Source organism: Grampus griseus (assembly GCF_964374135.1).
Source record: "Grampus griseus genome assembly, chromosome: 18".
NCBI classification, from domain to species: domain Eukaryota; kingdom Metazoa; phylum Chordata; class Mammalia; order Artiodactyla; family Delphinidae; genus Grampus; species Grampus griseus.
The window spans coordinates 63,565,303-63,589,924 of record NC_139012.1 but is presented as its reverse complement, the minus strand read 5'-3'; the positions used below and the strand labels follow the sequence as shown (position 1 = coordinate 63,589,924).

At 45.7% G+C, this 24,622-nt stretch overlaps 1 protein-coding gene across 1 annotated transcript; it reads left to right on the top strand.

Moving 5' to 3' along the window:
* Window positions 1–319: 319 nt before the first annotated feature.
* On the top strand, window positions 320–19,326 carry LOC309835863 (uncharacterized protein C13orf42; the record flags this gene model as incomplete). The annotated part of the gene is made up of 4 exons (XM_082675584.1): window positions 320–724; window positions 15,686–15,833; window positions 17,973–18,204; window positions 19,152–19,326. 4 exons carry the CDS (start codon window positions 320–322, stop codon window positions 19,324–19,326), a joined length of 960 nt encoding a protein of 319 aa, XP_082531710.1.
* Between the last annotated feature and the right edge of the window lie 5,296 nt (window positions 19,327–24,622).

Sequence of the window (24,622 nt, the reverse complement as noted above, 5' to 3'; positions counted from 1 at the left end):
CTTCGATGGAAGAGCGTGGAAGGTATGCGCACCAAATGGCGCATAAAGCCAGCCAGGGAGCTTGCTTTTAGCTCACAGCGCGCTCCCTCGCGTCTTCAGGTGGTTTATGGCATTTGGGTTATTGGATGTAAGGTCCCCCCGATGAGAGATGCCCGGGTCGCCCGCCTGACCAAGCCCACACTCGCTGGGATTCCAAGAATCAGAGGCCTCCGGGAAGACAGATGGCAGGAGGCCTGCACGTTGGCTCCTGGGCCCCCAGCTAGATCAAGTGGCGCTGCGCAGGCAGCTGGAAGGCACCCACAGAGAGAAATCGAGCACCATGCTCAGAAAGCTCCACTCCATCTTTCACTCCGGCCCGCAGAGGAAGGCGGAGGTGGCGGAGAGCCCTTACTACGACTGCGCCAGCCCCGCGGTGAGGCTGATCCGCAGCAGCTCCATGTACGTGGTCGGGGACCACGGGGAGAAGTTCAGCGAGTCCTTAAAGAAATACAAAAGCGCCAGCAGTATGGACACCAGCCTGTACTACCTGCAGCAGGAGGGGGACCGGGCGTGGATGTACTCGCGCACCCAGGACTGCCTTCAGTACTTACAGGAGCTGCTGGCATTGCGCAAAAAGTACCTGAGCAGCCTCAGTGACCTGAAGCCCAGCCGCGCCCCGGGCATCTCCTCCACCTCCTCGAAATCCTCCAGGGGAGGAAAGAAGTCCGCCTCCAAAGCAATAAAGGTAAGTGCCGCCGCCGAGAAGTACAGTTGACGCGAGCGCTTTTCCGAGAGCCTCTGACGCGGGTTGCAGCCCTGGATCATACACGCGCAGCTTAATTCATCTGCGCCTTCTGGCTGGCAGCTCCGTCCACCTCAGACACTCTCCATTGCCATCTCGCCAGCCTGGGAAGGATGGCTGGTCCCATGCTGAGTGTTCACGCGGAGACCACGGGAAGGAGCAGCTTCCGACATCCACATAGCAGCCTGTGGGGAGGACTCGGGCTTGGTGTCAGACAGACGGTTTGCAGGGCACATCTGTCACTTCCTGCCCACTTCCCGGGTGAGAGAATGCTTGTATGACATTTGAGTGACAGCATATGACTGCCCAACAAGTTTTCGTTATTTTTATGATTACAGTCACATCTAAAAATCCCAGTGAAAAGTGAACATTTGGAGGATTTGCTCTGTCTGTTCCGTGAGCCCGAGTACTGGGGGGACTCGGGCACAGACTCAGAGAGAGTCTGTGAGTCGAAGGAGATTGAATGACAACTTTGCTGGGCACTGGAGGCTTCTAGCCCAGGCAGACCAAGCAGGAAATGAGTGAAAGAAAGAACTTGCCTTTATCTCGTACTTGTTACAGTGTTTGTACACATTACCTTTTCTTGAGATAATTCCAATAATGAAAAATGCCAGAAGGGCAGGGGGGAGAAAGTCCCTCTGTATCGCAGAAGACCAAGCTGAGGCTCTTCTGATTTTGCTAAGATCCCCAACTCACTGTTACTTATTCCTTTGTTTCCTCAATTAAAAAAAAAATGAAGTTTGAAGCTATTTTGAAATTGCCACCAATTGTTCTCCTGATGGCTGGGCTCCAAGGTGTTCAGAGCAGGCCTGTGTGGCCCAGCAATGCCCCGCCCCCCCCCCCCCCCCCCCCAGTGTCCTGCACGCCTGCAAGTCCCATTTACATTGAGTGACCTACTGGCCTGTTATCAGATCTCTAGGGCTTGGCCTCACCCAACTGGTTTCAACTGTCTGCATTTTATCCCAGGCGGGAGCAGTTTAAATAACCATTTGAACTCCAGAAGTAGGGCAGGGTTGGGGCCCATACAAAGTGTCTTACTCTTAGGTTCCAGTACTGCCCCTGTGGCCAACCAGCTGTGGATTTGTGGGCCAGCCCCCCCCTCCACTTTGGGGCCACCTCCGATGACAGAGGGGGTTGCCATGATTTCTGGACCTCCAGCTTGAGCATCCTGGGGTTCTTAGTTCTGGTTAGATTCCCACCAGGCACTACGTTTTCCTGCAGAATGGAGTCCTTTCTTGGTAGAACCTAGCACTCTTCCTCCCAGCTCCATTCCTAGTTCAGCCTCTGAAGACAGAGGGAGGGGTTAGAGGTAGAACACCAGTCCTGGCCCTGTAGGGATGGCTGTGAAGAGGCCCCAGGCATGATGCAGTGTAGGGATTTCCTCAGGAGATGTCTCTTACCATGGTGTAACCAGGAGAGAGGTTTTATGTTTGTTTGCTCTTATTTGAAGTATAGTTGATTTACAATATTGTGTTTGTTTCAGGTATACACTATAGTGATTCGGTATTTTTGCAGATTATATCCCATTAGAGGTTATCACGAGAAAATAGGTATAATTCCCTGTGCTACACAGTAAATCCTTGGTGCTTATCCATTTTGTGTATAGTAGTCTGTCCCTCCCCTCCTCCCTCTCCCCTTTGGTAACCATAAATTTGTTTTCTATATCTGTGAGTATGTTTCTTTAGCATATACATTCATTTGTATTATTTTTTAGATTCCACATATAAGTGACAGCATATAGTATTTGTCTTTCTTTGTCTGATTTATTTCACTAAGTGTGGTATTCTCTAGGAGAAAAGGGACCCCTCCTGCACCATTGGTAGGAATGTAAGTTGGTGCAGCCACTGTGGAAAACAGTATGGAGGTTCCTAAAAAAACTAAAAATAGAGCTACCGTGTGATCCAACAAGCCGACTCCTGGGCATATATCTGAAAAACCCGAAAACACTAATTTGAAAAGATACACGCACACCATTGTTCATAGCAGCATTATTTACAATAGCCAAGACATGGAAGCAACCTAAGTGTCCCTCAACAGATGAGTGGATAAAGAAGATGTGAGATATATATATATAATGGAATATTACTCAGCCATGAAAAAGAATGAAATACTGCCATTTGCAACAATGTGGATGGACCTAGAAAATATTATGCTTAGTGAAATAAGTCAGGAAAGAGTTTTAAAATGGCTTTGGAGTTAGTCAGATCAAGGCCTGAATTTTAGGTCTGTATTTAGCAGCTCTGTGCCTTTGTCAGGTTAAGTTTCTCTCTCTGGGCCTCTATTTCTGGAGCATACAAACGGAAATAAGAATATACCTTGTGAGGAGGAAGCAAGATCTGGCCTGTGACAGGACCTGGCACATACTAGGGAGTCCCGTGTTCACTGCTCTGAAATGTATGGTGCAGGAGGTGTATAGGAGCCTGGAGACAAGCTGCTCTCTTTCCCTATTGCTCCCAAAGAAAGAGCTGTCTGCTGGGCATGCCTGAGAAATGGTGGGTGCGGTCTCCCTGGCTAGCAAGGTGGCCTTCCTGGCTCTCTGCGCATGGCAGGGGCAGGGGATCCAGAAAGGCCCTTCCTTCAGGAATGTCATCACCTTCCTGCATTGGTAGAAAATACTTGCTGATGTTCAGATTTAGGGCAAACTCTGTTCTTTTCCCTTGACCCCCTGTTATGTGCTGAATCTCGTCTCCCCCAAATCCTATATTTAAGTCCTAACACTCAGTACTCAGAAAGTGACTTTGTTTTTTTAAAGTTGCAGCGAGCGGGGGCTACTCTTCGTTGCGGTGCGCGAGCTTCTCATTGTGGTGGTTTCTCTTGTTGCGGAGCACGGGCTCTAGGTGCGTGGGCTTCAGTAGTTGTGGCACACAGGCTCACCAGTTGTGGCTCGCGGGCTCGAGAGCACAGGATCAGTAGTTGTGGCACACGGGCTTGGTTGCTCTGTGGCATGTGGGTTCTTCCCGGACCAGGGCTCCAACCTGTGTCCCTTGCATTGGCAGGTGGATTCCCAACCACTGCGCCACCAGGGAAGCCCTATATAAATTTCTTTTAAAGAAAAATGTGTAACGCTGGACACCTTTCAAATGGTTAAGTGCCAGACAATAATCAGAGTTCTTTACATCAGAGCTTTCTCTGAGCTTTTCCAAATGATCATTTATATAAACCCATAACAATTCATCCAAAAGTCTATTAAGCCCTAATTAATATATTTTTAGAACACTTTTTGAAAGTATATTAGTAGAACACTAGAAAATGAATTCCTTAAGAGGTCATGGAGGCTCTAAAAACACTTCATTTAGGAATCAGGAGAGTGTTTTTATAAAAGGTTTGACAATGATCTTTTATTTCTTAAAATATAATATCCTCTTTAAGTAAAATATTCATAAAAAATTTAAAATTTACCATTTGAACCATTTTTTCAACGGTAATGTCAGTGTACAATTCACTGACATTAAGGACAGTGTTGTGTAGCCCACTACGTCCATTCCCAGAACTTTTTCATCATCCTAGACAGAAAGCAGTGGCTCCCCATTTCCCCTTCTCCCAACTTCTGGAAACCTGTATTCTACTTTCTGTCTCTATGAATTTGCCTATTCTAGGAACCTCATATAATTGGAATCATACAGTGTCTGTCATACTGTGACTAGCTTCTTTCTCTTAGCATAATGTTTTCAAGGTTCATCCATGTTGTAGCCTGTGTCAGAACTTCCTTCCTTTTTACGGTCCATGAGCTTGGGTTTTGATGGGACATGAGGAGGAAAAACTTGAGATTATGCTCTGACTTTGCCCGGAGTGCTCATCAGCATTTGGGGTCCTCACTGAGGATAGCTCCCCATGGTTTTAAAGCCAGATGAACAGGTAAACAGGCAGCATCCCTCTGTGAGAACTGGGCCACCTGAGTGGACCTGGGTGGACCACAGTGTCTGTGCTGCCAGAGAGGCAGTTTTGGGTTGGCTGCAGTGCCCCAAGGAACTCTCCCCAGAAGATTTGGGCTGACATTTTCCAAAGCCAGGGTTCCTGGTCACCCACCACAGCCAGAAGAAATTTCATTAATTCACCTGTGAATCATATAGTTCTGAGCAGCTTCGATCCCCGATATGTCTGCCTGGATGAACCAGCTGTAAAATGCGCACCCCTCCCAGCACCAACCCCCCTCCCACCCTGCTCCAACTAAAGAAATTCACCTGCTACAAGAATGATTTAAACAGAACCAGTGGAATTACGGAGAATGCCTGCCAAAAGTGATTGATTTTTGTTTCAAGTCGTTTTGTTCTGATAATAGTTAACTTTCAGAATCAATTTTCTATGATTGGCCATTCAATCCTGGTTCATGAAATAAGAACAAGTCAACAGCAAATAGATTTTTTTTCTCCTCTGTGGTAGAAAGATCTGAAACCAATTCATCTAGAAACATTCCAAACCATCCATATATAAATTGCATATGCAATGGGAAGAAGGTTCTGAGTCTGTTCCGTACCACTGGGATTTATTTTTCAGATCTGTTGGGGGGGACTCTCTGCAAACACAGTGATATTAAAGTGCAGGTTTCCTGTGAGCATCAGTTACTGGAGGTCTCTATCACTTGGCCTGTATCTGGTTGGCAGAGTTGAAGGGCAGTGAACATTCAATATGAGCTGCAAAGACTACTCTATTATGCCTGGCAGCGCTCTCCAGAAGACGGCAGACAGTAAAATAATCATTGATAACAGAGCATCCAATTCCTGCAGCCCCTCTCAGTCAGACCACACGACAGGTAATTATATTCCCCAATCTACCTCCCAGACATGTGCCATTTGCTCAGCCTAGAAACAGTACAGTACTTCGGCTTCCGTTTTTCCTCTCTACCACATCCCGCCCACCTGGCTAACTTCTTGTCTTTTAAGAGAGCAGAGAAAGCACTGCCCCAGGAAGCCATTTCTCATGTCCACAGTCTAATGCAGTGAATGTTCCCCCCTCTCTGGGTCTGACCCTTATCTCAGCACTCAGCACCCAGCACCCAGCAGTCAGCACACAGCACCGTAATTGTCTGTTCATTTGCTGTGTCTGCTACTGGCCGTGAGCTCATTGAGTGGGGCCACCATGTCTTATTTCTCTTTTTATCTCCAACCTCTAGTGCAGCTCCAGGCATATAGTAGATGCTCAATAAACTAATAACCCGAGAAGCTCCAACTGTAATTTAAGAATGGAACTTTACAAAAGCTGATGGAAGACCTGGAATAGTAATAGGTCTGTGGTTTTCAGTGAGTGGAAAATTATCTTGATTTTATGGAGTAGAATACAGTTTGGGGATATTCATATGGAATGATCCTAATAATTAAAACATCCCACATGTAATGGATCAGAGCTTACCATCAAAAAGACACTCTTTTAGGTAAACATTTGTTTCCGATTATTAAGTTATATTTGCTCATTAAATGAAATTTATAAAACACAGAAAAGTGTAAGGAAGAAAATAAAAATGATCTAGAATCCTATCTCCTATCATCCAGAAACAATCACTATAAAATATTTAAGTATATTTTCTTTCAATCATTTATTTCTTGTATAGTTGCAGATATGTATATTAGGGCTGCCAGGTAAAATAAAGGATGCCTATTTAAATTTGGATTTCAGATAAATGATGGATTTTTGTAGTATAATTATGTCCATATAATATTTGGTATCTATTTATACTAAAAATTTATTCACTGTTTATATAAAACTGAAAGTTAACTGCCATTCTATATTTTTATTTGCTAAATGTGGCAACCCTAAAGTGTGTATACGTATACATTTACTAAATTTGGCTCATACCATATGCTTTTTTATAATTTATATTGTGGGTTCTTTTCTGTCTCATTAACTGGTTTTTGAAAACTGAAAGTATTAATGGCAAAAAATTTAACAACTCACATTCTTTAAACAATTGTTAAACATTATAAATAAATTCATCTTACTCTGTCTATGAGGCATTTTTCAGCGGTGATTCCTAAAAGTGTGATTAGTGGCCAAAGGTGAAAGGCCGTTCATTTCTAAAGATCCTTCTACATGTTGTTTTCCAGAAATATTTTATGGTTTACACTTTTATCAACAGTGAGTTAGAAAGCCCTTCTTATTGCATTTTATCAGCACCAAGTAGTGTCATTAATTTTTAAAGTTTACTGATAATAATAGATTAACTGCATTGTTTTATGTACTTTTTTTTGGATTATTGCTTAAGCAAAGAATGACCCTTTTATTTTATCAAACCAATGCGTACTTCTTGTTTAATGGATTGCCCATTCATGTCTTTATACATTTTTTGGCTCTACTAAATATTTTTATTTATCTGGACTCATATTAAGGATGTGAGTACATTGTCTGCCACATGTCTTAAAAATATTTTCTCAAAGTTATGTATCTTTTAATTTTACTTAAGAGTACAATTTTATCATTACAAATACTATTGATTTTTATGTAGTCAAATATGTCGATTGTTGTCTTTGATACTTCTTTGCTTCGTGCTTAGAAAGTCCTTCTATGGCTCAAGGTCAGTTTCATATTTGCCATTTTTCTCCTTTTTTTATAGTTCCATTTAAAAAAAACCCAACCCTCTCATCTATTCAGCAATTTATTTTTACATGTAGTGGGATGTGAGAATCCAACTTGAAATTTTCCCAAATAGCAAAGTTTCAACACCATTTATGGACAAATCCACCCCTTCTCTTGTTGGATTGTGATGTTTCACGTATCGGGCGTGAAGATTTTTATACTATGTTTCAAGCATATTAATTCAGTTCTGTTAGTTAGGCTTCGAACAGTTTGATAAGTGTGAGCAAAAAACCTTCACTTAGTGTTGAACTAAAGTGAAATGGTCATTTAGGTGATATTTAAGGGGAGGAGTTACCAGGTCCCAGCAAAGGAAACAATGGCCTTCAGATTATAAAGCGGGAGAAAAAAGACTAAGCCTCAGACTGTGAGTCTGAAACCTCTAATACCAAAGACAAAAGACGCGCAGCTACGATTCCAAAATGATTGTAATGTTTAGCTATGAGAGGTAATTCCCAAGTTTAGTTATACTACAGCGTGTGACAAACCTCGTCCTTCCTTTTTATCTCTTTGGGCTGATTTTCTCAGCTCTGTTGTCTATATCACTATTTTTTTCCTTCAGCTCTGACAAGTCTACCATTAGCATATCTATTGAAAATCTGGATGTGGGTATGTGTACATATGTATTTAAATTTCAGCGATTATACCTTTTCCCAAGTTATTTGCATCTCAGATTCACAGTTCTCATTTCTTAAGCTCCTATTCTTTTATCACAAACCCCTATTCAATGATGGGTACACATTTCCTTAGGTGAGGTAATATAAAAGGGATAAGATGGGACTTACCTGGTGGTCCAGCGGCTGAGACTCTGCACTCCCAATGCAGGGGGCCCAGGTTCAATCCCTGATCAGGGAACTAGATCCCGCATGCATGCCGCAACTAAGAAGTCCACATGCCACAAAGAAGATCCCACGTGCCGCAACTAAGACCTGGCACAGCCAAAAAAAAAGGATAAGATAAGTATTGCTTTGGACTTGATCTTGAATAGCCATTTCAAGGATGGCAGAAGGAAAGAGGATGTATTAGAGCTTTTAAGGTTTATCCTGAAAAGCTTCTTTTGAGGACGTTAAATTGCTTGTGGATAATTTGAGCTGTTTTGCATTTCATTTCACCTAGCTGAATGATCCAAGGGAAAATGATCTCTCCAATCCAGACCAGTCCCACATTTGATCCTGGAAATTTCATCACAATGAACTGACATTTTGATTTCCAGGTACGATCAGCTCAAAACAGTATTATAAGACTCCATAAAAATAAGGAGTACAGAGTTCTCAAAATTTGCTAAGTTAAATCCAAAAGTATACATTAGCAACATGCAAACTGGTTGGAGAATATAAACATATGATAATGGCATGCATATAGCATACATTCATTCATTCAACAAATCACTCCATGTCAGGCATTGAAATAGGTGTTCCACATTCATAGGTGGAAAGACAGTCCGCCTGCCCTGATGCAGCCCATAATCTGAAGCTGCAACTCTCAGCATCACTGCCTGAACCACACTGGTGTGTTGGAAGAGAAACAGGTAGAACTACAACAAGAATGTTGGAAGTTGGGTATATCCGACAACTTGTCTCATGTAGGTAGTGGCTAGCAGTGAGCGTCTATCCAAAGACAGTCTTATCTGTGAGTGCTATTTGCCAAAGCTATTTCATAGACGAGGTTAAGGATCACGGGTCTAGTGTGGGGCTCTGAGGGTATAGTACAACGTTGCTGTCCACACAAGGCAGAATATGAGCCTAGAAAAGATGTGTGTGGGTCTGTCCGCTGCAATGAGTGAAAGCTTCGGAAAGGAGGTACCATGTGAGTTGGCCCTCCGAAGAGGTGGCGGGGAGTGAGGCCAGGAGGAGGAGGGAAGGAGGCTAGATGGTCCTCTTGACGTTGGCTGGGTTTAGAATGTCCCCCTACCCTAACCTCTGACAAAATACTTCTGTTTACAACTGGAAGTTCATTTTGTAGCATCCAGATCTCTTGCACAAATACTGACAGATCCCAGAAGAAAGTAAACAGGTTGGAGAAGCCCAAGTACCCCAAGGGCAGGTGAAACCAGGCAGGATGGGAGGTGATACGAAAGGCAGAAAAATAAACTGTCTTGGGGGACTCAAAAATTAAAATGAGAAATACGGTGGAGTTTGGTTTGGAAAGATGCAAGTGTTCTATCCGGGGAAAGTAATCCAAGACCCAGGCCTGTTGTGAGGGGGTGGGACGGGGAGGCTTGGAAAATGATAACCTTAAGGCCACTGAAGGTTAAAGGGGAGTCGGCAATGCAGTACAGATGGCTTTCAGAGAAAGCGCCTTCCCCTGGGGCCGCGGAAGGGCTGCTGGCGAAGGAACATGAGCCCTGCGAAACCCAGGTCTGAGCAGGTGCCACAGGAAGCCAGCCTTTCCAAAGTAGTTCAGTTCTGGGCTAGGAAAAAGTCAAGATCGGGGTGGGGGGGGCGGTGGCGGGGCGAGGCAGTCCACTTTTATTTAGAGTTCTGAGTTCAGAGAGGGAGAACTATTTGGGTCTCACCCAGGGGTGTTGATGACTGACGTCCCACTTTGTGCAACCCCTGCTTTGTAAAGTAGATTTTCTGTGATGTTAGCCTGAGCCCGGAACCCTGAGCCTCAGTCGTGCAGCTCTTGTGCTAGTTGTCTTGGCTGGAGACCAAGAGAAGGTCGTAGTAGAGGCCAGAAAGGCCCATGGAAGCTGCGGGAAAGGCAGGAAAAGCCGGAATCAGCCTGAGTTTAAACTAGGACTTGAAAAGGCCCAGGGAGCCTGGACTTGTAGATTAGCCTTGGTGGTACCAAACCAGGCTTGTTTGCCTGATTCACAGCAAGCCCGAACGCCGAGATGCCGAGATTTGCAGCAAAGAGAGGGTTTATTCACAAGGCAGCCAAACGAGGAGGCAGGAGAACAAATTCAAATCCACCTCCTGGAAGGCAAGGGGCTAAAGAAGCCGGGCGGTCTGGGGTGTGGGGAACTAAGGAAAAGTTGGGGTAATTGTTGTTCTGTGCAGGTGTAACTAGCCTACAGGCCTCTGCACGTCCAAAAACGGAGGCACCTAGCACACTCTGAGGGTGGAGTTCTCAGCCCTCTGATGTCAAAATGTCACCGAGCAGACTCGCGCATGCCCGGTTGGAGGGTTGGTAGTCCTTTCCAGCCTTAACTGGCTCAGCTCCAACTAGACACAGGTGATGCCAAGTTTCTGGAAAACAACTCAGGCAAACACCTTGTTTAGGCTCCATGCTTCTTGGAGGGCAGGCAAGTCTTGTAGCAACAATTAAAACAACCTTGATGCGGGAAGACAGGTTACAGGTGAAATGGATTTGACTGATGATTACCCACAGTTTCATTGGTACTCAGATAAATCATCACAAAATTCGTTTGGAGACATTTAAAATTATACTTTAGGGCTTCCCTGGTGGCGCAGTGGTTGAGAGTCCACCTGCCAATGCAGGGGACACGGGTTCGTGCCCCGGTCGGGGAAGATCCCACATGCCGCGGAGCGGCTGGGCCCCTGAGCCATGGCCGCTGAGCCTGCGCGTCCGGAGCCTGTGCTCCGCAACGGGAGAGGCCACACCAGTGAGAGGCCCGCGTACCGAAAAAAAAAAAAAAAAAAGTATACTTTATAAAGTACAATAGATTTGTTAACCAAATCTTACTTAACTGACCTGCCAGATCACTTGATGCTTACCGTTCTGTCTGTAAAACGAGCGGAATATTTACAGTTAGAAGCCTATACTAGGGTATTATTGGCAAAGTGCAAAATGATGTATGTGTAAGCACTAATTGTAACAGCAAAAGATTTCAAACAACCCGAAGCTCTAACAATAGGGGACCGTAGTTCATTCCTACAGTGTGTCTGTGTAGTGGAGAACTGTGCAGCTATTCAAAGGGAAGAGGAGAATCTCTACTGCTGTGAAGTTATTCTTAGCATACACCAAGTGAAGAAAGCAATTCACAGGGGGATATTGTATGCTACCTTTTCTTTTTTTAAAGAGTGGGTTAATACACAATTTACTTGTGTTTTCAAAAAGAAATGATGGAGAGAGAAACAAACAACTTGATGTCTAGTCAAAATGAAGACTAGCAGAGATGAATACCAAACATTATACCCAGATTGCAAACAAAACTGCATGAATACAAGCAGAGGAAACTGCCCTCCCCCCCAAGCCAGGAGGTGATTTAGGTCACGTTTGGGGACTGGGTGGGAAAGGTAGGTGCATGCCTATGAGTGGGATGCCCTCATACCTGTAGCTAGTAAGGGGATGGGGCAGGGGGGGTGGGGCCCCTTTACCTGGTCTCTATGTGCTGAGCAATGGGAAAAACACAGGGACATAAGGTCCGGGCGCTGTAATCCAGGAACTTTGTCCTCTTCCTTCATTGAGCTGTGTCCTATCCCCTTGGGTCCTGTCCCTTGTGTCCTTGTCTTCATGGAGACACTCCTGTCTGCTCTTGCAAATTCAGGGCATGAGACTGGTATTTAAGGTTTTCATCGTAAACCAGACCCCGAGGCGGGAGCACGGCCCCTCTTGCTGCCTTCCCTGTGCCTGGATCCTTAGAGAGCAGAGGGTCCCAATTGCTCTGCACTAGAATCACCTGGTTATCTAAATTAATTGATGTGGGAAAGGGCCAGTGTAGAGATTCTTTAAGAGCATCCACTGAGGGTCCAACCTCCAGCTGGGTTTGGGCTCCACTGTGAGAACTGCCCGGACAGAGATGAGGGGGGAGTCATAACCATTCATAACCATCATCGCCCCCAACTGGGTCCTCAGACTCCTTCAAGGGGTGGTGCTTTCATTTGCAGGGAAGGAAGGCAGAGCTAAGGAAGGAAGGAAAGCGATTGTTTATTCATTTTCATTTATTTATGTTCCTCCCTCATTCCATGAAGGGCTTGGGCGAAACTGATGATGGTAATTGAGGCAAGTTGGGGAGAGCTCTCTTTGGGGATGAGACTTGGTCACACAGGTACATAGGGGTCAGCCACAAATAATGTCACCAATGTCTCACTCTCCAGCCACACCAGGATCCAAAAGCTCTTTTAACAGAAACAAGCTTTATAACGGTGATAATGTACTGAATGGTCCAGCAGAGCCCCGGATGTGAGGCCCCGAAGAGCAGACTCTTAAGTGCTGGCCAAGGAGCTTATCTGTCAGTGTCTGGCTGTGCTCAGGAAGGCAATCACTGCTAAGCACAGCAGAGAGGGTGAGCTGTGTGGGAGTGTTGAGTCCCCAAGCTTGAAATTTTACAAACAAGAAACATGTTTGAATATTTGGAATAACCAACGAAATGTGCAGCTGAAAGGGTCTTTGTCTGTTAGTTTTTTTTTAAAAATCACTTTTATTTATTTATTTATCTATTTATGGCTGTGTTGGGTCTTCGTTTCTGTGCGAGGGCTTTCTCTAGTTGTGGCAAGTGGGGGCCACTCTTCATCACAGTCCGCGGGCCTCTCACTATCGTGGCCTCTCTTGCTGCGGAGCACAGGCTCCGGACGCGCAGGCTCAGTAGTTGTGGCTCACGGGCCTAGTTGCTCCGCGGCATGTGGGATCTTCCCAGACCAGGGCTCGAACCCGTGTCCCCTGCATTGGCAGGCAGACTCCCAACGACTACGCCACCAGGGAAGCCCCTGTCCATTAGTTTTGATGGACAGAGAGTACAGTGGTTGAGATGGTGATGTATATGCTGGTAATTTATTTTTTTATTTTGTAAATATTATCCTTGGAGGATAATTCTTGAGGAGATTGGAGATATTCACAAGAGGCCACAGTCAAGGGCTTGTGTTAACCTAACTACTGGCAGTGTGCTCATTGCTGTTTTCTTAGCCTTTAATAGCTAAGACACCAAAGTTGACTCTCTTTTAAGCCTTTTAATAAATGAAAGCAATTGATCCAGGCTGCTCTGAGCTTCTGACCAACGTCTACTTCCTGGGGACACTGAGGAATGAACAGCTTAGATGACATTGTAGGGTGACTCAGATGGAAAAGAATATGGTGCCCCTGAGCAAGGCGGAGACTCTTGCGTTCAGCCAGACACTGATGGCAGTTGCTACTAGGGACCTAGTGATGTCCCTTCCATGTGGAGATGGATTTTGAGATGGGAAAACCTACAGACCTTGCATTTCTATTAAACAATATTCAACCTTCCTTTGGGGCTCAGTCCAGATCATATGGTTTTCTCGATTGTTTCTCTTTGTTTTCTCTCGATTTTTCTCTTTGTTTCTCTCTCTGCCACCTCACAAAAAATTCTCTAAAATAATATGTGTTATCGTAGAATTAGATTAGGTACTGAGGACCTTGGAGCCTGGAGGAGGGAAACAGCCCAGGAGAGGGTGGTCTTCCTGGAGAAAGAGCTGTCTCAGCCACATCTTGATGGTTGGATAGGACTTGGCCAGATAAGGCATTCAAGGCAGAGGGACAGCAAGAGAAAACACAGGAAGGATAAAAGCGTATGGACCTGACTCCAGATATGAGTCTTCCTGTTATCTGCCTGCAGGAAGGATGCTGGTGGCCCAGCCTTCTGTGCTCATACAGACTTTCAACCAGCCCCTCAGTTTTTCATTCCAACCCTTGGTGTGCCTGGTGTTGCCAAGTCTGGAGCATTTCTGGTTCCAAGGGTCAAACTGTCTCCCTTCTGAGCTGCTTCATCCACCCATAGTTCTCTGGGAGGGCGGTCCCTCTGCTCTGTTACATCAATTCCCCTGCTTCAACCGTTTCCATTTGGCAGGAGCTCTTGGAAATCTCTCTCTCACTGATGACCTCTCGCTTGTTCTCTTTGACACCAGGTTTCAACTTCCCCCCACCCACTTTCATTTTAATGGGCTCTTTGAAGGGGGTGAGATAACTACATGTGAATAGTTTTCCACTTTTAACAGAAAAGGTTCAGTGTATGTTGTGGTTCTCCAAATTTTTTCTCCAAGAATGCTCCTTACAAATATAAAAGGAAAAAATCCTCTATTTAAAAATGTTTCCTGGGGCTTCCCTGGTGGCGCAGTGGTTGAGAGTCCGCCTGCCGATGCAGGGAACACAGGTTCGTGCCCCGGTCCGGGAAGATCCCACATGCCGAGGAGCCGCTGGGCCCGTGAGCCATGGCCGCTGAGCCTGCGCGTCCGGAGCCTGTGCTCCGCAACGGGAGAGGCCACAACAGTGTGAGGCCTGCGTACCACAAAAAAAAAAAAAAAAATTGTTTCCTGGGAATTCCCTGGTGGTCTAGTGGTTAGGACTCTGTGCTTCCACTGCTGGGGGCATGGGTTCGCTCCCTGGTCCAGGGAACTGAGATCCTGCAAGCCGCATGGCTTCCTAGTGGTACAAATGTTTCCTAGTGGTACAAAATGCATACATTTTACCAAAACCTTATGCATATATAAAGATGTCATCCTTTAGTTTCCTAACATGCAAATCTGTAATTAAATCACATTCATTTTTAATACCATCCCACTTTCAAAGTGCACACAAAAAATAAAGGAACTCTACATTTGGTCCAAATAGCCCAGGTTAACACATATTGTCTTTCCTTTTTCTCCCTGAGTTCTCTTATTTCCTAAATTCTTCAGGGAGCTTTTTTTAGTTCACATGCTGATTCTGTGCCTACATCATGAGTTCTCCACTGAAGTCCACCATGGTGCTTGAACTTCTGTGATGTCGGTCGCTGGTGACTGACTGTGGGCTGTTGTGAAGAGAATGATGATGATGATGGTGATGATGGTGACGGTGATGCTAACATCATGAAGAATGAGTCAGGACAGAACCTGGAACCTACTTAGGCTTTCTGTAGATTTTTTTTAAAACTACTTTAAAGATGTTACGGAAAAACCTGAACAAACTTTTTGGCCAACCCAATATTATTCCTTACACTGTTCAAACAATCGCACCAATTTGTCTTCAACTTATTCCATGATTGAACCGAAATTTGGCCACTTTAGGTACTGAAAACTCTTCTGGAGTATTTTATTTTCAACATATCTCGTCCCCTCCTTCCTGCTGTGAGCATCTCATCGCCTACCTAAGGAACTGTACAATCTCCAAATTGGGTTTATCAGCAGGCAACAGGCCGAAGAAAGACAAATTATTTTGCTTAATGGTCAATAACAGTCCCTGACCAAGATGGAGGCAGATCTACCCACCCTTTCACTCCCCCTCCTGGAGATAATCCGAAATCCATTGACCTACAGCAAGTGTGGATCTGGAGTATCTGCCTTCCTTTCAAGGGCACGTATTCAAATTTACCTGCAAATTCGTAACTTCACATTGGTTTAGTTTCAGTAACATGTGGTCCTTTTCCATGTCACTTGTGTGTGGGCGCCCCAAGGCTGGCTCAGGCAGCTCTGCTTTCTCCTCTCTGCCCTTCATCTCTAGCAGAAAGCAACGCCCAAGAAGCACTCGCAGTTCAGCGCGGATGTGGCGGAGGCCATCGCCTTCTTTGACTCCATCATGGCAGAGCTGGATACGGAGAAGCGGCCACGGGCTGCTGAGTTTGACCCGCAGAACGAAGACGTGGACTTCGATGGTGAGTGCCATCCCGGTGGCAGGAGGTGGGTGGAGTGGGGTCTCTGGAGTGGACTTTCTTTGATTAAATGGAAACTCACATCTGCAAGCCAAAGCCTGGCCCTGAGCCTGCTCTACTGCTTGGGGCCCTGGCTTTCATTGTCGCTGCTGCCGCTGCTGCCACTCCAGGCTACCCCTTAAGTCCTCAGGCTGTATTTGGACAAAAACTCCTTCCCTGTGGTCCATTTTCCACAGCAGAGATGGGGTGGAATTTTGTAAGGCTCCAGGAGGGAAAGCAATAGGGCAACAATTATAGAAAGGGATGAGTTGGAGGGTTGTTAAAAGGGTATAGAGTTACAATTGTTTTTTTTTTTAAACAGCTGTTGTGATTTTTAAATTTAATGTAATTTAACTAATTTAATTTTTTACTGAAATATAGTTGATTTACAATGTTGTGTTAATTTCTGCTGTACATCAAAGTGATTCAGTTATACATATGTATACATTCTTTTTATATTCTTTTCTATTTGTTTTATCTCACGTTATTGAATATAGTTCCGTGTGCTATACAGTAGGACCTTGTTTATCCATTCTATATGTAGTAGTTTTCATCTGCTAACCCCAAACTCCTAATCCATCCCTCCCCCACTCCATCCCGCTTGGCAACCACAAGTCTGTTTAGAGTTTCAGTTCTGCAAGATGAAAAAGTTCTGGAGATCTGTCACAGAATGATGTGAATATACTCCACACTACTGAACTGTACACTACAAGATGGCAACATGGTAAATTCTATGTGTCTTTTACCAGAATTGAGAAAAGAAGAAGAAAAGGGAATAGACAAATTATATTTAAAAATTGGGCTTGTGACCCTACCTGAGCTAACTTGGCTCTGGGCAGCCCTGTCTGCTGGACCCGACTCTGACCCTTCACCTACTTTGTCACCCCTCTCCCCCCCTCCCCCCAGCACTCCCCCTGTGGCCCTCATGGGCCACCACTGCGAGGATGTGTAGACAGGAGAGGGCCGGGGTGCTTGCTCAAGCCCAGTCTGGATTGTTGGAGAGGGAGTGAGGTGAAGGCCGAGGTGGTGCTTTTCTCCTTGCCAAGGTGTATCACTGGCTGTCTCCTGATGGAGAGCAAATAACAACCACATTCATGAGTTGAGCCCACTTTTAAATTCCATTACTCAGCTGTCAGTTTCTTTCATCGTCGACTTGCCCCTCATGGTGTATTAATGATGATTTAACTTAGCGGTTACTGGCCCCTGGTTATTAAGGCAACGGCTTCTGGTACCAATACTAAATAATTTTTAATACTAAATATTAAATATTTTATTTAATGCTCAAAGATTACATTCTTGTGGTGTGTTTGTTGTTTTTCTAGCCCGGATGGACATGTATCTGTGAGATTTCGGCTCTCACTGGGTTCTGTGGAGTTTCACGGAAGGGGATTCCCACTCCCCAAGCTCACTGTACCCTGCAGGGTAACTGGTCTGCCCCCCTCTCCCACGGCAGCCCCTGACAAGGAACAGCCCTCTCTTTCAGAGTCGGGCCTGGGAAATCCAGACGTTGCTGGAAGGACAATGAAATCTACTGAGGACGCAAGTGTCATCTTCACAGTTATAATTTTTTAATGGAAATGACTTCATGTTTTTTCTCTGATAGCCACAGTAACGTATGTTCACTGTAAATCAAATGAATCAAACAATACACCAAAGTATAAAGAAGAAAGTAAAGAATTTGACCTGTAATTCTACCACCTAGAGTTAATAATCACTGTTAACAGTTTGGTGTACGTCCTTTCAAAAAGGCTTTAAACAGACTCACTTTATTACTCTTTTTAAACAAAAACAAGATCTCTGTGCTATTTTTCATCCACTCTTTTCACTTAACAATTTACAAGACATCATGGGCATCTTTCCAAGTCAGTAAACGTAGGTCTATGTGCTTGTCTTTAATGGACACACACTAGTGCATTGTCTCCCCAAACGATAACTGCAGAGTTGAATCATCCCCTTTGCTTGGCTCTCCGGGCCTTCCTAAGAATTTCGTTTTACGTATGTATGTATTGTGGGTTCTTAGCTGGATTTGTCCTCTCCGTGGCCTTCTGCTCCCCTCCGCATGGTGAGTCCTCCTTTCCCGGGGGCCCTGCTTCTCTCTTCCAGTGGCCACCAGCTCCCGGGAGCACAGCCTGCACTCCAACTGGATCCTGCGGGTGCCCCGCCGGTGCTCCGAGGACATCGCTGGGCACACGACAGCCGGCCAGTTCCGGAGGAGCACGGAGCGCAGGACCTTCGGCACTCAGAGGAGACTTGAAAGGCACCCCATTTATTTGCCCAAGGCTGTGGAAGGGGCCTTCAGCACGTTGAAATTTAAGCCCAAAGCCTGCAAAAAAGAGTGAGTGCTCAGATCACGTAGCATAACCAAGATGCTCTCATGTGCACCAGACTCTTGGCTTGCTTCTTAGGTGCCCTGAACCCCCATCTTACATGGAAAAATCATTCTTTTGTGTATGGGGGGAGGGAGGTCTTAGTTTAAAACATTTTTTGATAGTCTTATATTCACATTCTAGTTTGGTTCACCACTGTCCCCACCCCTAACTGTACCTTGCGCTCTGGACCTGCCTCTCCCTTTCCGGCCCACTTAGCCCTCAGGCTCTGTCCATCCTCTTTGACTCTTTCCCCCAAGTGCCACTGACACACTGTGTGCTGCAGATTTTTAATGAGACTTTGGGGTTGAGGAGGGCATAGCACCATGAGGGAAGCAACACTGAACCAATTAGATGGCCCTGCTGTAGAAGGGCATTGCCAGGCTTGGATGGAGAACATGTCGCTGACTAGGCCCCACCTGGCCCTCCTGCCACCATCTCTTGGCCTCTCTCCCAAGACAAGTTGCCACCTCTAACCCCCAAATCCCCATGACTTACTCCTTCAGAGAAGTATGTGCGCTCCTGATCCGGCCACCCTAGGCCATGCTGCAGGGAGCTCACCTCTCACAACAGAAGGGCCTGTCTTGGCTTGTCAACCTGTCTTCCTCTGTTTCTACAAGAGCCATCCAACTCTGATGGGTTCAGGGCTTTTCTAAATGGCATTTTCCTCCCATAAGAATGGACTATGTACTGGACATATTAAAACCAGGACTCAACCCTCATCACCCATCCTCCCCCTCCAAGGCCACGTTGAGGTCCACCCACAGCCCCCATGATGATACTGCTTTGTCCTCCACGAGGCCCAGCACTAGGGGAGCATCTGATGGGCTCCGTCAGGATGGCAAATCAGAGTGTCCCTTCTCCATGTGGCCAGCCAAGCCAGACTTAAACCCTTTACCTCATTCCTCCCTTCCAGCCTGGTGAGCTCCAGACAGATCGTCTTCAACTTCTCGGGGGACGACACAGACTGGGACGCAGAGCTCTTTGCACTGGAGCCCCTGGCATCCCCGGGGGAGGACCGCTACGAGACAGAGAACCCCAGAGGGCAGTGGCTGCTTCAGGAGAGACTCTGGGAACGAACAGTGCCCTGACTGCCTCAGCCCTGCAGCCTGGCTCAGGCTGGGTTCCCCCGAAGGCGTCTGCTTTCACTGCAGAAGGAGGTGTCTGGTAGAGTTAAAACTGGAAATTGTCACAAAGTCAGGCCCAGGAGCACACTGCCTGCCGGTGCCCATCCAGTGCCAAACATACCCGTGGCCTCCTGGAGGGCCCACCTTAGGGGCCTCCTGGAGCCTGGCTTTCCCAGCACGGGCGGGTTGGCTGGTCATTACAGCCCTGCTGGTCTTCAAGAGCAGAAGGAATGGAAGGTCCAGGCTCATTCCCGGCCTCCTCTGGCCTGTCCCTGGCTCTCCATGCATCTGTCCAGGTGGCTGCGAGCGTCCCACTTGGTACAGGAAACCCTGTACCAATTTGCCCATCATGGATCTCTGGGCCAAAGTTTTCAAAGAGGCAGCTCCTCTCCCCACAGGGCTCAGAAACGTTACGGTCATGTACTGAAGTTGCCTTCTTTTGTGCAGAATGCAGTTTGGGAAGCAGCTTTTTTTCACCCTAACCCTTTTCACAGTGTTCTGGAAACTTCTGCCGGGTTAGGCTGAAGACAAGGCCAGTGTCCTGGCAGTAGGATGGGGGAAGGTGTGTGTCCTGCCTGGGCACCCGCAGCCTCCAGAATCCTAATAGATACCCATAGAACCAGTGTAGGAATGCTACGCCCCTCCCTTCCCCCAGTTCGGAGGGCAATCAGAACCTTTTGGAATAGAAAGGATTTCTGATTTCCATAACCGTCTGAATTACAGATTTGACATATTCTTTGCTTTTCTCACGTACTTTTTGCGCGTTTGCATATAGTTTGACCCCTCAAGTTTGAGAACAACTGGTTTGGAGACTACACTGCCCTTTGTCCATCTTCCATATTTCTTCTGGCATTTTCTTGTAAAAAAAAGAATTCACCTTGCGGGGGGTGGTGCAGGAGTGTTAATGGCGATAAGGGAAGGAGACAGACTAGGAAACACCAGTAATCGAAATTAAGCCAAGGATGCTTTAGGCTAAGGTCCCTCTGAGGACTGAATAAAGCTTCCCTTCTGCGAGGCCCATGCGATGAATGATGTTCTTATTGTTCAGGTTTTTTGTAGAAAGAAGCTTTTATTTATGTGAACCTGACTCTCTGAATCTAAGTATTTGTAACTGCTATGAGAAAAAAAAAAAACCTAATAATTATGTGACATGCTTAAATTTTCTTTTTTTGTAGTTTAAATAAATTTTTTTAAAAAGCTCCCAGGTGATGCTGATTCTGCTGGTCTGGGGTCCATACTTTGAGAATTGATGACTTGGAGGTTTGAGTGTTGAAAGAGGAAAACATGGAGTGGGGCAAGAAATTTTATATCAACACATTTTCAGAATGAAAATATATTGGAAATGTCTTAATAGTTGCCTTTATTATTTTTTGAGTGCCAATGTCAATGTTTGGGAGTTTCCTTTCTTTTTGTTGCTTATATTAAGCCCACTATAGCCAGAAGCTTGACTGAAGAATAAATGTTTGGGAGATTTGTTTTATAAACTGCATTAACACCCACCAAGTTACATCACCATGTATCTTTCTTTTCCCCAAACGTGGCCTTGTTTTGAAGCCCCACAAATGAGAGTTCACTGCTCAGGATAGACTCAGAATAAAGACCTCTTTACTCTGCCTCTTATCAAACTACAGTTTATCGTAGATCAACCTTGACATTATGTGGTGAAGACACTGTATATATTTTACTTGTATAGATAAGAAAAAAATAAACAGGACAGACAGGATGTTTGGAGTCTTGTTTTTTTTTTAGCATTTATTGCTTATGGAACATGAAGCTGTGCTTTTCTCTTTTGCTTCATGTTTTGTATATTTTTTGTCTTTAATGAGACTATACACAGACTGCCTGAAAAATTCCATGATTTAGAAACATAAGTCTGGCTTGTCCTGGGGATGATTTTAGGTCTTTGAAATTGGTGATAAACCCCAGGATCTGGGCTCTGCCTGGGGAATCTTGAGGTGGTGTCTGCTGGGGTCTTGAAATGAATAACATTTGAGACAATAGAAGTCAATTCAGTAAAATCAGCTGATGTGATTGATGCTTTTCTCCCTTGAATTGACTAGTTATTCAATCAGCTCATTGTTGGCGTGTAACCTTAGCGGCCCTAGCTTTCCCAGGACTGTCTCTGTTTTGATACATGAAAATCCACCTATCCCTAGACAGAATGTCCAAGTAGAGGATGTGAGTCCCAGGCACCTGGCTTGTTCTCTAGGCTTGGTTTCTACTCCCACCCCAAAATATCTTCTCCTTCACATGGAAGAGACTTGGGAGCCTTTAGTATGAATCCTATACATCCAGCTCTTTGGTTGGTTGCTGGGCAACTGAGAACAGGGCTGCCAGGACAGAGCTTTCCGGTGCCCACTCTTAGAGCCCAGAGTGGTTCTAACAGGAAGCTGCAGTCCCCTCATCACTGATGGCCTTTTCATGGTGGCTTAGTCTCCTGTTGCTGTTGTAACAAATTACCACAAATTTAGGGGCTTAAAACAACATAAGTTTATTCTCTTACAGTCTGGAGGTCCGAAGAACCAAAATCAGTCTCACTGGGCTCAATCAAGGTGTGGGCAGAGTTGGTTCCTTCTGGAGGTTTTGAGGGAAGAATCCATATCCTTGCCTTTTTCTGCTTCCCGAGGCCGCCTGCATTACTTGGCTTGTGACCCCTTCCTTGCCTCACCCCAGCCCTTTTCCTTCTGTGGTCACATCCCCAACTACTCTGATTTCCTGCTTCCCTCATAAAAGGACCTTTGTAATTATATCACTCCCACCTGGATAATCCACACTCCTCTCCCCAGCTCCAGACCTTAACTTAATCAGATCTGCAAATTCTCTTTTGCCTAATAAGGTAATGTTCACGGGTCCAGAGGATTAGGATGGAGACATCTCTGGGAGGCTATTATTCAGCCTACCACACATCGTATCACAAGATGTTCTAGCTCGTCTTATTAATCTGGCCCAACTTTCTTTTAAGCTTGTTTATAACAGCCCAATATCTATGGCAAACTCTGACTTAGCTTACATTTCCAAATTCCTTTGGTTCTAGCAGCTACCCTGTCATTTTGTTAAAGTGAATTCTGTCTTGTCTGACAGGTTCCTATTTCAGGAAGGCTTTTCAATTGTACAAAATTCCCAATTGGAAAAACGTTAGCACGTCAACCCTGGAAGGATTTGGAACAGGCAGCAGTTCTACATAAACATCGCTGCTGGTCAAGAGTGATGTTTTCCTTCAATCAATCTATCAAGTTGATTAAGCAACTGCTATGCACCAAGCAAAATACTATAAGCTCCACTTTATGCCCTTCGGCAACTGGCATCCAAAAGGGGGAAGATAGGACGAACTCAGATAAAACAGTGCTGAGCACCTATCGCTTCACTGAGTGCTGGGGAAGGCTGGCATTCCGGGGGCTGGGGGGAGCAGTGTGCAAAAGGACAGTCATCAGGACAGTTGCAGAAAGTGGACAGTAAGGGGATGACCTTGACCAAAGGGCAAGGTTTCTACTGAGTGGCCATGGAAAGCCAGAATGGATAGATTGGGGGAAGTCAAAAGAGGAGTGTAGAGTTGGTCAGATGGGGATCAAGAATCGAGCACTCAGGGCTTCCCTGGTGGCACAGTCGTTGAGAGTCCGCCTGCCGATGCAGGGGACGCAGGTTCGTGCCCCGGGCCGGGAAGATCCCACATGCCACAGAGCAGCTGGGCCCGTGAGCCATGGCCGCTGAGCTTGCACGTCCGGAGCCTGTGCTCCGCAACGGGAGAGGCCACAACAGTGAGAGGCCCGCGTACTGCAAAAAAAAAAAAGAATCGAGCACTCAGAAACTCTAATTTGAAAAGGTACATATGCCCCAATGTTCACAGCAGCAGTATTTATAATAGCCAAGACATGGAAACAACCCAAGTGCCCATCAACAGACAACTGGCTTTAGAAGATGTGGTTTACATATGTAAGGAAATATTACTCAGTCTTAAAAAAGAATGAAATATTGCCATTTGCAGCAACATGGATGGACCTAGAGAATATTATACTTAGTGAAGTCAGACAGTGAAAGACAAATATATATCATGTGGAATTAAAAAAATAATACAAATGAATCTATATACAAAACAGAAACAGACTCACAGACATAGAAAACAAACTTACAGTTACCAAAGGGGAAAGGGGGTGGGGGAGGGATAAATTAGGAGGATGAGAGTAACAGACACAAACTACTGTACATAAAATAGAGAAGCAAGAAGCATTTACTGTATAGCACAGGGAACTATATTCAATATCTTATAGTAACCTACAATGGAAAGTAATCTGAAAAATATATATAACTGAATCACTACGCTGTACACCTGAAACTAACACGGTAACTCAACTATACTCCAATTAAAAACATGTAAAAAAAAAAAAGAAAGAATTGAGCTGAAGAGAGGAGAGCAGAGCCCTCAGAAGATGCAGTCTAGTTGTGGAGGGGTGGAGCCTGGAGGCTAGCCCCTGAAAAGCTGTTGGATTAAACCAGTCGAAGCTTCCCAAGTCCTCAGGAAGAGGCTCTGAAGCCCCAGATCTGACTTCTGTCGTAGATCCTGCCCAGGGTCCCCGTGTGGATCACATGCACATCAAACACGGAGTGCCCCAGGCAGCGTTCCCTGGAAGGAGCGGCGGGGGTGTGGTGGCAGCGAGGGGAGGGTTTGGGCGGATCTACTTTGTAAATCAATCCACGTGGCCATTTCGGTTGACCTCACAGGCCACGGAGGATGCCAAAGGCCGCTGGACGTTCTCTTGGGGGAATTGCCCATGTTTGTTTATCCGCTTACTTGCCATCTGATAGAGACTGTGAGTGTGTACTATGTCCCAGCCTTTCGTCTGGGGAAATCATTTAAACAGAGCCTCTCACGGAGCTTTCACACTGCTGGGAAAGACAGGAGTCAGAGGATTACACCACTTCATGTGAACTGTGGCAAGCGCTGTGAGGGAGGCCCTCAGGGTCCTGGGGAACTTGTAAGTGGGGGCTCTGAGCCAGTCGGGCAGGGTGGCTGGGGAGGACTTTCTAGATCCCGAGTGGTTTCATTTGTCACACTCCAACACTCGAGTGTCACCTCCTCAGAGAGGCCTTTCCAGACCACCATGTCTCAACCGTCACTGCTCTTAATCTCCACCTTGCTTTATGCTGGCTACACCACGTGTACTGTGATCTAACACATGAGCATGTACACACACTTACACACACGACTATACCCCATCAGACCGTGAGCCCACGAGGGCAGTAGCGTGGTCTGTTCTGTTTGTGC